The sequence below is a fragment of the Nomia melanderi genome, chromosome 4, assembly GCF_051020985.1.
Source record: "Nomia melanderi isolate GNS246 chromosome 4, iyNomMela1, whole genome shotgun sequence".
In the NCBI taxonomy this organism is placed as follows: domain Eukaryota; kingdom Metazoa; phylum Arthropoda; class Insecta; order Hymenoptera; family Halictidae; genus Nomia; species Nomia melanderi.
Genome location: NC_135002.1, coordinates 5,932,901 through 5,948,664, shown reverse-complemented (window position 1 = coordinate 5,948,664; position 15,764 = coordinate 5,932,901). Strand labels below are relative to the sequence as shown.

Genomic DNA, 15,764 nt, shown 5'->3' with positions numbered 1-15,764 from the left:
GCTATATTTGAGTCGGCACTGGTATTTCCAGCCTTCTAAACATCCATGAATCATTCGGAAAAGGTATGCGAAGCTAACTCCTCTGCACTCGAGAGGTGATCCTTAATCACCACGTCATTTGCTATAGCAAAATTATAAAGTCTTGCATACGATATTAGACCTGTCGCTCTCGAATATCTTCTACCAACTAAACTGAAGCATAAAGGTTTAGTCGTCCAAGTCGTTGCATCGCTCTGTAATTGTAAAACGTAACGCGCGAAGTGTTAACTCACAGCGGCACCAGCTTATGCAACGACCTAATTTTAAGCTTTGTATAATGTATCGATACATGAAATAGTGAAGCAAAATAATTTCGAAGAATGTCGTCTATATCTCGCCGGACAATGTTGGACATTTCCAGTGGAAAACTTTCGTGTACAAACGGTTGACGAGATTATTTCTCTAGTAACAAGACTTCCTTCCGCGATCAATTTTGATGCACGTCTCTTTCCTTGATCAAAACCCGTTCTCATCAAGTGTTTCTAGCCGCAGCACCATTGAAGGCAAGGTGCTCTTTTCCCGTAGCGCTGACCAGTGCACCCTGCTAATCCCATGCTGCATCAGCTTTAGCAACGATTTTCCCGCGAAACCGACGCATGGTCGCGATAACGACAATCCACCCTACCAGCCGCTATACCAGTCATCCTCTATCCAGACAATTTCCTATACTTGCGAGGCAACGACACCGCGACTCACCTTCGTAGTGGTCAGGGAAGCTCTATAGCCAGACGCTTCAGTCGCGATCCGAAGACGAACAGAAACGGTTCGCCACATCCCACCCGATTTTCCAGCTGATAGATCCCACGGTAAATTCAGCCGTACGTCGTCTTTCTCTGAAAACCAAAACCATTTCGCGATACGTTATTGCGAGACTCTAGAAATTTTTAAGGATAGAATACAGTGTTCTAACTGCTAATTTGAAATAAACCGACGCGTTGGTGTCAATGTTGTTTAAAGTGCGCGGTGTGTCTATTTACGAAACGTTGACGTTACTTCATAATTCCTTCGTACACCGACTATCAACGAAGCTGAAATTTCAAGGAATTCAATCGAACGCATAGTGCTATTATGTTTGTAGTTTTTAATGTTTTAAGTTCTATGAAATACGGTTGCGCGTGTCCTGCGCCCTTGGCATTTTTCCGCGAAGTATGTTTATCCTTTGATTTACGAATTTTCGTATGAATAACGAGTGACTTCCGGGGCAAAATTTTCCGTTCCGTCGGCTGAATGTTATGTATTTCCGTATCGAATGAAAATCAACGTAAAAGTCGGGACTTTTTGCGATATTTAAAATTCCAGTTAAATCGGTCTCTACAATAAAAGATTTTAACAATAGGAACAATAGAAACTTTAAAAATAGAGAACATTAATCGTATATTTATTTTTAAATTCCTGACGTTATCTTGAACGTAAAGAATATTCATTTTTCGGATTTGCCTGATTTCCATTCGTCGCGAAAATATCGTGCATCCCATTTAAATACGAAAGTCAAGGATACATTGCGTTCAGGAAATCAGGTACCAACGAAATATAAACATTGCCTCACCGCTGAAACATGTTTTCTTCAAACAGAATAGTGGTATTTACCTGCAATAGGCACGAAACTTTCGTTTTTTTTTTTCAGAGAAATACTTGGAAGTATCATGATGAAGGCGTACGGGGGTGTGCTGATCGTGGCAGATGCTCTGCTGTTGCTTCTAAAGATACTCTATTACATAGTGGAAGCAATCTACAGGATATTCGTCCCTGTCGAGGAAAAGAGCGTTGCCGGAGAAATTGTCCTGGTACTCAGCAATCAAATTTTCCGTTGCAATGAAATGAAGTAACAAAAACACGCGAGACAAACACTTTACAATACAAGCTTAAAACTACCGGTTCCTTGCATGTATTTAACGTTTTTTTTTTTCAAACTTGTCGCTGAACCGTGATCGCGTTACGTAACTGAAACTGGAGAACAATTTAAGATGCGGATTGTACGCACTTTTTTTCTTTCGTGCAGGTGACAGGCGCGGGGCACGGTATTGGTAAGGAATTAGCATTGAAATACGCATCATTAGGAGCTACAGTTGTTTGTTGGGACTTAAATCCGCAAGGAAATAACGGAACTGTAGAAGAAATTAAACAAATGGGTGTGGCAAAAGTCTATGGCTACAAGTACGTGCGCACGAATATATTTATCATTAATATGTACGCAAACAGATTAACTTTGTTCTAGTGAGATCGGTAATAGTGTCGAATAGCATAATTACTGAACTGGCATATATCAGGTGCATTGATATAAAAACATCATACATAATTATTTGCAATATAACGCATACGTTGTTTGTGGTACAACAGGTGTGACGTGGCGAACAGGGAAGAAGTATTTAAAGTAGCAGAAAAGGTCAAACAAGACGTCGGAAACGTAACGATCCTGATCAACAATGCCGGCATAATGCCCTGCCATACATTCCTGGATCACTCGCCTGAAGAGATTAAACGAATGTTCGATGTCAATGTCATGGCGCACTTCTGGGTAAACTTCGTCGTTTCTTCGATGTTTCTGAATCTTCCACCCGTTATTATATGCGCTCATGATTCCTTCCTTTTTTATTCATTCATCTGTAGACTCTGCAAGCTTTCTTGCCCAGTATGATCCAAAATAATCACGGGCACATCGTTGCCCTTTCGTCAGTAGCCGGATTCGTGGGTTTGCCTAACTTGGTGCCATATTGTGTCTCAAAGTACGCCGTAAGAGGTGAGAAATTTGAATCCCTCTATCCTTAAACTCAATAATGAGCTTGTGTAAAATACCGTCTCCACTCGATACAGGATTAATGGAGAGCTTGGACGAGGAACTTCGGCGATCGAGCAAAGACAAGCCTTCGAAGATCAAATTCACCACCATTTGCCCGTACATGGTGGATACGGGTCTCTGCAAGAAGCCGCGAATGAGGTAGAACCGCCCGAGCTTGTTTACGCGCGAAACAGCTTCTAATTTCTTATTATTAAACGTTAAATTGATTAAGGGACTGTCACGCGGACGGTCCTTTAAGGTACTCTAACACGATATAACTGTACCTACGTGAAATTAATGCTTAATAATAACACAGAACGTGTATGTGTGTGTGTATGTGCTTGCATACAGGCTGGATTATCGAATTAAAGGTGGGCGTACTTTCTAAAATGACTAAAACAAATCGAATATAAACAGGATACTGGCTGCTTGGTCTTCAAGTGATACCAGGTTCGGGAATTCAATTTGAAACTTGCTTCTCGAAACTGTTTCAAAGATTTGGGGATACATTTGCGCGCCGATCGTTCGTTTTCGTAATAATCAAAGTAAAATACGGACCTAAGTCATTTGGAAATCAGGCGGCCTGTACTCTAATTGAAGTAAAATAGAGAAACGATTTGCACGAAGGTAATCGACCGATGGATACACCCCTTATTTAGGTTCCCGAGCATCATGTCATTGGCTGTACCGAAAATGGTAGCTGACGAAATAGTTCGGATGCAGAGGCGAAACATAAAACAAGTATCCATTCCCAAGTTCTTGATACACCTTGACCATGTTGTCAGGTAAGTACGAGTTTGACCGATCATTCGCAGTTACCGTAATTTCCATTGATAAACAGTTCAATCCGTTTCTTTTCCAGATGCCTGCCCGACATGTGCGTACCTGCCGTTTTGGATTTTGTAAATGCCGGTGTCGAACCCGACAGCTAACAAATATTTCTAGGATCTACCCACGGGAATGTTAAAAGAAATGAAAACACGCCCATGGTCCATATTAATGCTCGTGAACCATTAATAGTTCTATATTTTTTATGTATCTGTACCGTTTTATGTCTTGGTATCATTGTATGCACGTGTAATTATGTCGTCCGTGAACTTGTAGATAACTTTTCTATTGTATACATAGGTAATGGAATTTTTTGGGATACAACACCATCGTCTTTGAACATAGTCTATTCCTCTCTCAATTTGTTATTGGTGGGTTGTACGGAGTTATACATAATAAACGTAAACTGAAAAGTACTTCTTCATGTGCAAACGAGAAATTTAGATTTATCACCGTGTTTTTTTTCTCTGATAATATTTATACTAAATGGATGTTAACATATATGTGTCTGATTATATAAATAATACATATATATATATGTATATGTATGTAATATAACATTAACAAACTTTATTTTATCTTAATCGCATTGAAACATATAACAAATTCTTAAAATGTAGAATTAATAAATTTATACAATGTTCAAATCTTATATAAAATATTTTACAAATATGATTTTCCATAACCAGAGAGGTATAAAATAGTTTCATTGGTTTAAATGTATTGATATTTCATTTTTAACGATTTCGTCTAAATTATTGTAACCTTTTATACCAACTTTAACACCAGCTACTTGACAACCAAAGGTTATGGCACCTTGTAAAGTAGTGTGTGTAATAAATTCAGTTCGACTGCATTCTATGCTTTCTATATTATAATTCTTTTTTATATTTTGTTTATATCCCCCATGTTTTAATTCAGTTACGTCTGACATTTTTCTCTTTGTTTCATTCAAAAAATGTAACACTGCTGCATTAAAAGTATCACCAGCACCTAAAGTATCCACAACCTTATGTGGTGGAAAGGCAGGAGATTGTACTGTGACATTGTCGGGAGTTTTTCCCATAGCACCTCGATCTCCCCAAGCACAGATCAAAGTTGCTCTAAAAAAAAACATAAAATTGTTCAACTATTACATAGTACATGATTTAAAGTAACTCTTGATTTGTATATTTACCCAGATTTAGCATCATCGCTAATATTCTTTAATGTTTCACTCATATTATCATATCCTCTACTTTGAGCAAAATCTTTAGATATAAACGCAACATCAACATATGGTAATAAATCTAATAATTCGTGATCTGGACGTTCTAATTCTACGCTTACTGTGATTGGCATTTGCCTCTTATGCATTTCTTTATCTGTGGAATCTTGACTATTGCTTAATGCATTGTTATAATTTTCTATACACTGCATCATTGACAATACTTCATTGATATTTTTGCCTTCAAAATGAATCCAGCTGTAGTCTTGTAAATGCAGTTGTTCAAAATCCTTCAATGTCAATTCAGGCATCTTGGGATTATGATGTAAAATTGTACGAGAACCAGTACTTAGACTCAAAATAACAGTAGAGATTGGACATCCTACTTGTTTCATAGGGCAATGAGAATAATCAATATTATACTTGTTCATGTCATTCTGGAGAAAGTTTAAATGTTCATCTGTGCTCATGGTACCAAAAAACTCGCATGAAGTTCCCAAGAGAGAAAGAACTGTACAAGTGTTGGATGCATTGCCTCCTCTTTGCCATCTGTATTCCACAGTCCTAAAAGTGGTAGAAAAAGAGATTAACAATAAACTGAAGAAAATTTAAGAAACATATAGTTTCTAAAACTTCGTAAACATTAATGTTCTAGTTTCATGCATCATTCAAAGTGATGAAGATTTTATGATAATTTATTAGTATAGTTCTATATTTAACACAGACAACACACACATGTAAGGCGCATTGATAGAAAAAAGGCATTGAGAAGGAATACGAATCGAATTGATCAAAGTAGAAACAGTAATGTGTTATTCATTAGTACGATCAGACGATAAATATTCAATATTATAAAAAAAACACACAGCGAATGACACCTTCATTCTTGTGCCGTATCGAATGCCAACTTTCCATCAATCCATTGTACCTATCTAGGTAATTGAACGAATAATTAATATTCACTTGTTCGAGTTGTTTGCATCATCATTAAATACAGCGTTCCCCCCGTAACTTCAGGCTTTGACAACCCCGTTATTGTCACATTTCTATCTTCATCGCTTCGTGACGCAACTGGGAAAACTTTCGGAAAAAAGGAATAAACAATGAACGTTAGCCAATGACGACGAAGATGAAATGGCTTCCACTACTCCGCAACATTGCGCAAACGTAAACCAAAGAAAATCTTACCTTTGATCAGAATCTTCCGCGGGATATTCTTTACAAGCTTGTACGATATCTAAACACGTTAATCCGACACAAAGAACTTTCTTTTGGTTCGGCTCTGTTGTAGAAGGCATTCCAATAATTTTTTCATAAAAACTCGAAATCATAGCAATTGTTGATCACAGCACTAACTTTAAGACCAGAGGACTCTGTCACATCACGTTTCTCTTGAACAATCACGAAACTCTGACTGGTCAACGAACACACGAAACAAAATTTAACGAACTGATAATGTATACTTTATATTTACTTTAGTTTTGTCTAAACAAAATTTCCCCGGTTATCTGTCAGATTACGAGTAAGCAATCCATCTACTTGACCTTTGACGCTTCGAATAGAGATACATCGATAACTTTTAAACTTACTGCAGCTTTTACGCCAAAAATATCAATAACGATGCTTATAAAAAATAATATAGCAATTAAATCAGTACAGCTGAAGTCATTCCTTTCTTAATAATACTATTTTTAGTTTAAATGTAGACTTAAGACGTAAGATACAAAGGACGGAATAAAAATTTGACTTTAGTATAAATTATCTGCTCGTCACACAGTTTATATCACGTAAATTGTATCGTTAAAGATGTTGTATCCTGTTTTATAATTAATGTCAGTATCTCAAAATGAAATCTATTGATGTCGAATTAAATTTCCCGCCTCTTTAATCTGAAGCGATTGTAGCATTTTATGAACAGTAAAAAATGCCAAGATGGCAACTAAGCAATTTCATCGAATGTCGAGACAATTTTTATAGTTTGTTGACTTAGAATTTCGAACACGATATCAAGAAAATTATCGTACAAAAAACATATACTTTTAGATTGATTATAACAAATATTATTTGTCTCTTAAATAAGCTTAAACATATGCGATATATACGTGTAAACCGTATAGCGTACCGGGGCTGCGGCGCACAAATTGTCCGACAACTTCTTTTCCGATAATTTTAGTATACGTTCCATTTTAATTTGTTTATTTAAAAATATAACATGGATCCTCGAATACATAGGAGATCAGAGTCGGAAAAGGGACCGGGTGATTTGGTCAGTGTCATAACCTCCAACAACTGCGTGTATTTTTTTTATGAATATAAACAAATCGTTCATTGTACATGGACTTCATATATGTTACAAATTCATAATAATTCGTATCAAAATTTTCATGATTCTCCACTTGTAGAAAATATATTTATATTTTTGAATTTTCTATTTAGTAAATTGTTTACAATAATTATAAAGGCTCATAACATTTTCACACATAAAGATTGAAAATAACTGGGTGTTTTGTTTTACATTAAATATCACAGATAGTTGAATGGTTAAATGAAGCGTCTCTAAATCCAGCAGAGGATGTGAAAGTTACAAATTTATGTAAAGTTCAAGAAATTTTAATAAACAAAGAACCACAGTTACTTCCATTATACTTGGACGAAGTTTTGCAATTTTCATTAGATAGAAATGCAGAAGTTAAGAAAACAGTGACAGGTTTCATAGAGGATGCTGGGTAATTTTCATCAAAAGTTACATTGTATAATTTGTTGAAATCATTAACTCATTTAAGATTTATTACATATTTTATTTTCAGAGTAAAACAGCCAGAAATAATTCCACGTGTAGTTCAAATACTTCTAAGACTAGTCTCTGACGAATCATCAGCTGTAGCTAAAAGAGCTTTAAGAGCTAGTGGCAGAATATTGAGGGCTGCATTAAAATGGATATCTGTTGCCACTACAATTACTCCAGAAATGGAAGTGGCATGGGGTCAACTCAGTGCTCTTAAGATACAGATTATAAATATGATAGATAGTGATAATGATGGGTAAAATGATTATTGAATTATTTTTTTAATACAATTAATCAACCTTCAGTTACCAAGTTGTTTTGTTTCAGCATTAGAACACAAGCTGTGAAGTTTCTTGAGGGTGTAGTTTTAATACAAACATACCCTGATCCAGACTCACCGAAAAAATCAGATGATTTTTCTTTGGAAGATATTCCACTAACATTAAAAATAGCTCGTAGACGAAAACTAGAAGAAGAAGCTAATGACGTAATGGATTTATTAATTAAATTTCATGGGTCCCCTCATGTTAGCAGTGTCAATTTAATGACATGCATGGGGTCTTTAGCATTTATTGCTAAATCAAGACCCCAGTTTATGCCAGGAGTAATACAAGGTATGTGGCATACATGATAATAGTTTGTTTACACAGATTTTGTACTAACTAGGTTTTAATTTACAGCTTTGCAAAGGCTACAACATGACTTACCACCGACATTGTCTGATTCTCAAGTAACTAGTGTACAAAAACAGTTAAAATTAACTTTATTAGGACTTATGAAACACCCTGCTAGTATAGAATTCGCGTCTACCATAGCTAAACAATTAACGCAATTGGGAGCAAAAGAACAAGAAATAATTAAATCTTATCCAAAACCAGAGGACATCCGGCGTATGAAGAAGCGGCAACAAGTAACTTCGTTATTAACGCAAGTTGCTAGCATTATTGACAATTTGTTCATTAGTAATTTATATAATTTTTAGGAGGCAGCTGCTACTTCTGCTGCAAAACGTGTTAAAGTTGAAACTCCTTTAATACCAGATGAACCAGAAGTTGTGCCTACTCCTGTTCCTCCTCCAAAATTACCAGAACTATTGGAACTTTCAGAAAGTTTTATTTCTGAAAGATTAAGTGTGGAGATTGCTACAGATTTAGTAATGGACAGCATGGTATAATATATATACATATATATTTCTTTTTCAACGGTCATTTTTATTTTAAGGCCCTTTTATTAAGCATGTTACACCTACAGGCGTGGGTACCTGACACAATGACAACAATTTTCCAAAGAGAATATCAGCCAACTTCGACGACCGACATTAGTATTCAGCGACAAACGATTGCTAAATTATTAGCCACGCAAATAAAACAAGCTAAAGCGAAGAAAAAGAAAGAAGCTAAAGATGAAGATGCAGTTATGGAGGATTTAGTAAAGAATCCCACTATTAGTGTAGCAGAAGCGAAGCGAGAAAGAAAACGTGAAAAAGATAGGGAGAAAGAAAAAGAAGCAAAGGCTTCTTTAGAAGCTCATGAAAAATCGCTTGCAAAAGCAAGAAATCGTTTGAAAGCTTTGAAATTGTCTGAAGTTACAAAGCCGTTACCAAAAGAAGTGAAAGAAAAAATGTTACTGATGGCAGTTAATAGAATCCTCTCATCCGAGAAGACAGCCGTATTTGGTGGCGTGGCAGCCATAAGGTATATCAATGTTATTAAATAACTTTCTTTATACCTAAAAACTAATTATAATTAACTACTTATTATTGCATCTTAGGTCTAAAATCTTAACAACCTTAGCTGCAACATTTAATCCGTACATTAAGGAGGCAGTATTACGATACATTACCGACGATATGAGAAATCGTTTGGACTTAGCTTTAGGATGGTTATATGAAGAATACGCGTTACTCCAAGGATTTCAAAGAAGGACTACTCTATGTACAAAGCCTCAAGAAGCACCACATCAGGCTTATAACTTTCTGTTGTGTACTTTAGTGTCGGCAATAGATTTAGTACAAGGGAAAGATCGAGACACACTCCTGAACAGGTATGCATTAAATACTATACTTACCAATGAATAATGTTATTTGCAACATACTGATTGTACATATGATTATAAAAAGGTTATATTTGGAAGCTCCCTTAATTACCGAAGATGCCGTGGAGGCCTTGAAAATGGTATCGTCTGATGAGACCAGAGGGTTGGCACCTCTGCAGTTATTGAAAGAAATGGTTATTCGTAGACCTACGAAGCAATTAGTTTTTTTAAATGTGTTATTATGTCACACTGGTCATGAGAATAACACTGTAAGTAATATTATCGACTTCTGCTTGCGATGCACTGAAACCATTTTCAGTTTTCAAGTTTTTGTCCTTGTTTAGATAAGGGAAGCTGCAATACAATTAGTTTGTGAACTATATAGTCGTTCTGAGTTAAGTAAACTTATAGAAGAGTACGCGGTTCTTTATTTGGGTTTCTTACGACTTCATACTCCACCCGAAATCGTATTTGGACAGGATCGGGGTAGACCGCAAGTAGAAACCCAGTGGACAGAATCGACTACGAGAGCGTGCCTTGGATTATATCTCGCGCTATTGAGCGAACATCAAGATTTGATCCATGAGTGAGTTGTTTTTGGAAAGCACATATTGAAAATATGTTTAACTTTCTTTTAATAATATTTTCTTAGATTGGCAAGAGTTTATACATCGATGAGTGCAGATGTAAAACGTATGGTTCTTCGATTAGTGGAAGGACCAGTGAGGTCCCTAGGAATGGGCAGTCCTCAATTATTAGCTTTAGTTGAAAATTGTCCAAAGGGAGCAGAGACACTGGTTACAAGAATCATTCATATTCTTACAGAAAAATGTATGCAGTTCTCTAATTTACACATTATGTTAGCTACTTTTGGATATTTTAATGTATTGTTTCATATTTAGCTGCACCAAGTGTTGAGTTGGTTGCAAGAGTTCGAGAGCTTTATCAAACCAGGGTTTCCGATGTTCGGTTTTTAATACCCGTATTGAATGGTCTAACGAAAAAGGAAGTAATAGCGGCCCTTCCAAAACTTATAAAACTAAATCCCATTGTTGTTAAAGAGGTAATTGATCTTTCAATGATATGTGTGCAAATTCAAGGTACGATCGAACGTTAAACGGTTAAATGATTCTTTTGCAGGTGTTTAATAGGTTACTGGGAACTCATAATAATGAAAGTGGCGTACCTCATACATCTCCCATCACACCTGCTGAATTGTTAATAGCCTTACATAATATAGATTCAAGCAAAGCGGAATTAAAAACAATTATAAAAGGTGTAGTACTGTTAATGTCCACAACTTCATTTTTAATATTTTTAATGTTAACATTTGTTTTATAATATTGCTTTTTAGCTACGTCTCTATGCTTCGCAGAGAAGCAAGTGTATACGCAGGAAACTGTGGCCGTTGTAATGCAACACTTGATGGAAATGACACCGTTACCTACGTTATTAATGCGTACAGTAATACAAAGTTTAGCTTTATATCCGAGGTTAAGTGGATTTGTTATGAATATACTTCAACGATTGATCCTTAAACAAGTTTGGAAGCAGCCAAAAGTCTGGGAAGGTTTTGTTAAGTGTTGTGAACGAACGCAACCACAAAGTTTTGCAGTAATTTTACAACTTCCTCCAACTCAGTTGGCTGAAGCATTAAAGATGGCGAGTAATTTACGCGCCCCGTTATTAGCGCACGTCGAGGCCTTCGCTGAAAATCAGGTAATTTTGTTTAATATGCTTCTAATATTTTATTAACTATAAAAGGCCTATTTTTTATTAAAAAAAACATAATAACTGTTTTACAGAAAGCGCACATTCCACAGTCGATAATGGATGTTATTCAGGGTAAATCACCTTGCGACATGCATGATGAATTTGATATTGTGAGTAAATCTTGTATATAAAAAATTGATCTTTATATTATCGTAAAAACAAAATAAATATATGAACTGATCCAAACAGCTTTTCCTCCAATTTCTTGCAGGCACCACCCGGTGATTATCCAATTGAACAAAAACCAGATACAATGGAAACTGATGTTTCAGAACCAGCACCTCCTGGTTTAGATTAGCATAAACTCATTCCAGTGTTGGGATCTGAATCATCATCTACAGATTGTCCCAACTTTAACGAATTCACACTGTAAATCATAAATATTTTTGTTTATACTTCGTCCTAATCTGAAACGTTAGATCCACGTATTCTTTGACTTACACATAAAATGTACATAACACGGGTTTAAAATTTCTTGTTAAGAATCCAGTTGGTTTTATTGGTTTTGTAAATAGATATTCGATCACAATTGAATGTACATACATACGTATGTTAATTTCACGGTATAGTACACCCTCCATTAAATATCAAAGTTAATTCAATCACATAAAGACAATTTCTGGCTTATACCTTTTTTCATTTCAACAGGGATCAAACAGGATTATTATTAATAATCAAAAATTTATATTTGTAAAAATATATTTATTAATACTTTCATGAAATATATAAAACATTGTTAAAAGAAATTCAAATGTTACATTACTGCAAGTTTGTACATATTTTGTACACAGTACTGGATATGGGATTTAAAGTACACTACATTAAGCATACATAAAATAAATATTTTGCCATGTTAAACCATCACAATTTCGTGTATATGAATTACTCTTTCAATATGAAATATATTAACGTTTTTTATCCGTTGCATATAATACATGTGATTTACGTTGCGTGCATATAAGTTACTTAAAGCATTTTTTAACTTACAATTGAATCACTAACATTTGTTCTTCCAGATGTCTGCTCTTAACTAAACAGTAAGTATAAAGGCTATCTCATAGTTTTCGATTTGTACCAAAATATTAAGTGCCATAGTTGCGTTTATCATATTTTGTACGTTGTGCGTGTATGTATTTGTTCCTACATTAATCAATGAAACATTATATCGATTTAATTATTAACACTACTTACACTACTACATGTAAATATTAAGTAACAGAGTAAGAACTATATAACAGTAACATATACGACAACGAATTATGAAACAGAAGTTGCAAACAGTTACTTTATTGGAAGACACTTTAAAGATCGAATGATTTAGAAACAACAAATAAAATTTCTTTCGTAATACAAATTTCAAATTTCTCCTGTACATTCTCCTATAATGAGCATATTGTAACTACAAGTGATAAATTATTATAATTATTTAAAAAAATTAAATATCATCCGAAATCAACTCCTGTGTCTAATAAATCGCGCAACATAAACGATGCCTTTTTAGGAAGTATTCTGAAAATATAATTCGTTAGTTACACATATAATATTTATTTATATTAATTACAGAGTTACCTAAGGATGTGTCCTATATATAGTAAATATCCAGGTACACTGAATTCTGCATAATTTCGACGAACTCCATCTAAAATTTGCTTAGCTGCTTCCATAGCAGGCATTGTACCAAAAAAACTAGGTATTCTATATGGAGTATAAAAAAAAGTAAATTTTTACAGGAACATCATTTTGATCAAAGTGAAACTCTTACCTAAAACGAATATCTCTTGCTGCTTCTGCACCTACGATAAATGGATAAACGTGAACTAAGGTAATTATAATATTACTATTAGAATGCCTTAATTCTGTATGCAGTGATTCAGCTAATCCTTGAATAGCAAACTGTGCTGTAGACAATGGAACTCTGCTTCCTCCATTTGTAGCGCCTGATAAACCAGCTACAGAAGACAAAACCACTATGTGTCCTTTACCAGCATGTTCCATACTAGGTAAAACTGCTTCCAATAACTAAAAGCGCATCTCATGGTTTACATCCACAACATCTTAAGTATACACTATGTAAAATATAGTTACCCAAAAATGACTAATAACTGTTAAGTCAATTGTACGTCTTATTTCTGGTCGATCTTGAAGTAAGGATCTGGGGCTTGGTATACTACAGCAATGAAAAAGCATTGTAATATCACCTAATTGTGATCGAATGGCACTCACAGTATTAGCCACCTATTATAATTGATTAATAATTTCATTAGTATACTATTCTATTCTATATTACAAATATATAACAATAATAAACTTACTTCCTTCTTGTTAGTAACATTACAAATATATGCTGTTGCTACTCCCAATCCTTGAGAAGCCTTTTCTACAGTGACATTACAATTTTCAATATTAATATCCACACAAGCAACATTTACACCCAACTGACATAAATGAATTGCTAATTCTCTGCCAATTCCACGTCCAGTACCCACAACCTAGGACACGTAAGTATCTTATAAGCTGCACATGTAGTTTATGAACTACTTTAAGCAATCTTATTACCATTGCAACTTCTCCATGCAGATTTTTTAAGGGTAAAGGTTTAAATGTCCTATATATTGCAATTAAAATTTCAAAAAAAATACCAACTGAAAGTGTTACAAGATCCAGCATTAGAATAAAAAGAGAATACAATTTTAGTAGCATTTTTGGTGGCCTAAAACTTCTATAGAGCCTCTCCTGAAAAAGATACACATTTTTTTTTAAATATATATTACTTTTCTGTAAAATTATAATCTAAACGGATCTTATGTTCAATATTATGACGTGGCTCCGATAAAATGTTAATTCCAGAAATTCGTAATCAATGAAATCTGCTTTTTTTACTAAATAGAAATATTTGTCACGATACACTTACCATTTTCCCGAAAAAAGAAATTAAAATTAAACGTAAACTAAATCGTGTCAAAAGACAATGTCGCAATCAATTACGTGCGAAAGAGACGTTTTTATTTAATCAAAATATATGTATGTACCTTATATCAATTATTGTTGTGAACTTTATGATAACGTATCATGTTATTACGGGGAAAGCTATCCAAAATTTATATCGTATCAATCTAATATGTCTGAGTTGACAAATATAAATACCAGTTTTCAGAAAACTATAAAATAATGCATAAGTTTAAGCATACTTTTTCGAAATTTGTACCTGTTGTCTTGATTTTGTCCACATCGAACATTTCAAATAAATATCCCAATAGAGAAACATAAACATTCACCATTTGGCGCTAATTGGTTAAGTACAGAATTATTGAAATGAAAGAATTTATATTTAAAATATACAACGATTGAAAAAAAATATATACTATTTAACTCGGAATTGATGAAGAAATGTATTAAAAATTAAATAACATTTTATATACGTAAATTCAAAAAACTACATAATATTTTTTTTATTATTGCTTTCATTTAATATATTCATAGTACTCTTGTTAAATTTCAAAACTGTTTATAAAAATTAACGAGAAATGTAATAGAAATTAAAAACATCGCGTGCTATGAAGGAATTCATAAACGCAAGCGCGTACTTACTTGTATGTATATACACATAGTACACCCAGTTGTGCAGATATTCCGAAGTGATTTAGTTTTGTGCTTTATGAATTTAAAAGAAATTGATTAAAAATGTGGTGGTTACATTTAATCCCATGTGTGACTATATTATATATTTCTGTCAGCATGCCTCCACATCTAACTTATTTCATAACGAAGAAAGTAACAGGAAACGTAAGTATTTGATGAAACTTAACCTATATTCAGGTGTTTGCGTAATCCTTTTCAAGATGTTTCACATATCACACATCTACTTGATTTGTTGTCTTTTTATACTTTACCTTATAATTACTTTTTATTTTCTATTTCAGGGTGTGAAAAGACAGATCCCAACTAGGTATGAGAAAAGAATGCTTGAGAGAGATAAGCATTTTTTGTACACTACTGGAACATATGCTGTAAGTAATTTAATAATTTTTAATTGTTTAATGACAATATATCTTTTCAAATTCATCTAAAATAATGTTTTTCAAGACTCGAATTCTTTTCTTTTTTTCTGTTTTGAAAGAATTGACTCAACATAATTTTTGTTATTTTACAGGGTTTGGAGTGCATACCTGACTAATTTAATTTAGAAATTATTGGAGTATATATAGCATTATTATGTCAGATGTAAAGAATCTATGAAATACAGAATGTCATATAGTAGCAGTTTATTAATCTACTTAGACAGTACCTATAGTTTATAATATTTATGTTTGTCCCCATTATTA

At 34.1% G+C, this 15,764-nt stretch overlaps 4 protein-coding genes across 14 annotated transcripts; 2 read left to right on the top strand and 2 right to left on the bottom strand.

Annotated features, from left to right (window-relative positions):
• Positions 1-676: 676 nt before the first annotated feature.
• LOC116435156 (short-chain dehydrogenase/reductase family 16C member 6-like) lies at positions 677-4,059 on the top strand. Of its 4 annotated transcripts, none has more exons than XM_076367034.1 (8): positions 677-845; positions 1,664-1,823; positions 2,039-2,193; positions 2,377-2,554; positions 2,647-2,776; positions 2,851-2,974; positions 3,475-3,600; positions 3,678-4,059. In XM_076367034.1, the coding sequence occupies exons 2-8, from the start codon at positions 1,683-1,685 to the stop codon at positions 3,745-3,747; spliced, it is 924 nt and encodes a 307-aa protein (XP_076223149.1). In that variant the 5' UTR covers positions 677-845; positions 1,664-1,682; the 3' UTR covers positions 3,748-4,059. The 4 variants fall into 4 exon arrangements, with proteins under 4 accessions (XP_076223149.1, XP_076223150.1, XP_076223152.1 ...); XM_076367035.1 differs by having other exon boundaries at positions 689-857; XM_076367037.1 differs by lacking the exon at positions 677-845 and adding an exon at positions 874-1,109.
• A 130-nt stretch (positions 4,060-4,189) lies between these two features.
• On the bottom strand, positions 4,190-6,533 carry LOC116435153 (ketohexokinase). 2 transcript variants are annotated; one of them, XM_031994415.2, is made up of 3 exons: positions 6,039-6,533; positions 4,821-5,414; positions 4,190-4,746 (listed from the first exon to the last, which is right to left on the bottom strand). In XM_031994415.2, the coding sequence occupies exons 1-3, from the start codon at positions 6,179-6,181 to the stop codon at positions 4,350-4,352; spliced, it is 1,134 nt and encodes a 377-aa protein (XP_031850275.1). In that variant the 5' UTR covers positions 6,182-6,533; the 3' UTR covers positions 4,190-4,349. The 2 variants fall into 2 exon arrangements, with proteins under 2 accessions (XP_031850275.1, XP_031850276.1); XM_031994416.2 differs by lacking the exon at positions 6,039-6,533 and adding an exon at positions 5,586-5,735.
• Positions 5,868-15,699, top strand: Sym (symplekin scaffold protein). Of its 2 annotated transcripts, none has more exons than XM_031994414.2 (18): positions 5,868-6,017; positions 7,380-7,576; positions 7,658-7,891; positions 7,963-8,249; positions 8,316-8,545; positions 8,618-8,803; positions 8,887-9,329; positions 9,406-9,678; positions 9,755-9,938; positions 10,014-10,255; positions 10,322-10,500; positions 10,572-10,732; positions 10,810-10,945; positions 11,024-11,388; positions 11,475-11,552; positions 11,654-15,225; positions 15,363-15,449; positions 15,593-15,699. In XM_031994414.2, exons 1-16 carry the CDS (start codon positions 5,985-5,987, stop codon positions 11,738-11,740), a joined length of 3,315 nt encoding a protein of 1,104 aa, XP_031850274.1. In that variant the 5' UTR covers positions 5,868-5,984; the 3' UTR covers positions 11,741-15,225; positions 15,363-15,449; positions 15,593-15,699. The 2 variants fall into 2 exon arrangements, with proteins under 2 accessions (XP_031850274.1, XP_031850273.1); XM_031994413.2 differs by lacking the exon at positions 5,868-6,017 and adding an exon at positions 6,757-7,116.
• On the bottom strand, positions 12,803-15,469 carry LOC116435155 (17-beta-hydroxysteroid dehydrogenase 13). Of its 6 annotated transcripts, none has more exons than XM_076367033.1 (7): positions 15,333-15,469; positions 13,999-14,175; positions 13,755-13,931; positions 13,528-13,677; positions 13,205-13,461; positions 13,012-13,137; positions 12,803-12,951 (listed from the first exon to the last, which is right to left on the bottom strand). In XM_076367033.1, the coding sequence occupies exons 2-7, from the start codon at positions 14,140-14,142 to the stop codon at positions 12,885-12,887; spliced, it is 921 nt and encodes a 306-aa protein (XP_076223148.1). In that variant the 5' UTR covers positions 14,143-14,175; positions 15,333-15,469; the 3' UTR covers positions 12,803-12,884. The 6 variants fall into 6 exon arrangements, with proteins under 6 accessions (XP_076223148.1, XP_031850281.1, XP_031850280.1 ...); XM_031994421.2 differs by lacking the exon at positions 15,333-15,469 and adding an exon at positions 15,031-15,181; XM_031994420.2 differs by lacking the exon at positions 15,333-15,469 and adding an exon at positions 14,648-14,796.
• Positions 15,700-15,764: the final 65 nt, after the last annotated feature.

What these genes read in the sequence shown, in the direction of transcription:
- LOC116435156 (XM_076367034.1), top strand. Translation starts at nt 1,683, where the DNA reads ATGATGAAGGCGTACGGGGGTGTGCTGATCGTGGCAGATGCTCTGCTG. An exon ending in TTGCCGGAGAAATTGTCCTG is followed by an intron (nt 1,824 to 2,038) that starts GTACTCAGCAAT and finishes TCTTTCGTGCAG; the next exon opens with GTGACAGGCGCGGGGCACGG. An exon ending in GCAAAAGTCTATGGCTACAA is followed by an intron (nt 2,194 to 2,376) that starts GTACGTGCGCAC and finishes GTGGTACAACAG; the next exon opens with GTGTGACGTGGCGAACAGGG.
- LOC116435153 (XM_031994415.2), bottom strand. Translation starts at nt 6,181, where the DNA reads ATGATTTCGAGTTTTTATGAAAAAATTATTGGAATGCCTTCTACAACA. An exon ending in GCGGAAGATTCTGATCAAAG is followed by an intron (nt 5,415 to 6,038) that starts GTAAGATTTTCT and finishes TACCACTTTTAG; the next exon opens with GACTGTGGAATACAGATGGC. An exon ending in AGCGATGATGCTAAATCTGG is followed by an intron (nt 4,747 to 4,820) that starts GTAAATATACAA and finishes GTTTTTTTTTAG; the next exon opens with AGCAACTTTGATCTGTGCTT.
- Sym (XM_031994413.2), top strand. Translation starts at nt 7,063, where the DNA reads ATGGATCCTCGAATACATAGGAGATCAGAGTCGGAAAAGGGACCGGGT. An exon ending in AAAAGGGACCGGGTGATTTG is followed by an intron (nt 7,117 to 7,379) that starts GTCAGTGTCATA and finishes TAAATATCACAG; the next exon opens with ATAGTTGAATGGTTAAATGA. An exon ending in GGTTTCATAGAGGATGCTGG is followed by an intron (nt 7,577 to 7,657) that starts GTAATTTTCATC and finishes TTTTATTTTCAG; the next exon opens with AGTAAAACAGCCAGAAATAA.
- LOC116435155 (XM_031994418.2), bottom strand. Translation starts at nt 14,720, where the DNA reads ATGGTGAATGTTTATGTTTCTCTATTGGGATATTTATTTGAAATGTTC. An exon ending in CAGGTACAAATTTCGAAAAA is followed by an intron (nt 14,176 to 14,630) that starts GTATGCTTAAAC and finishes TATCTTTTTCAG; the next exon opens with GAGAGGCTCTATAGAAGTTT. An exon ending in GCAAGAGATATTCGTTTTAG is followed by an intron (nt 13,138 to 13,204) that starts GTAAGAGTTTCA and finishes TACTCCATATAG; the next exon opens with AATACCTAGTTTTTTTGGTA.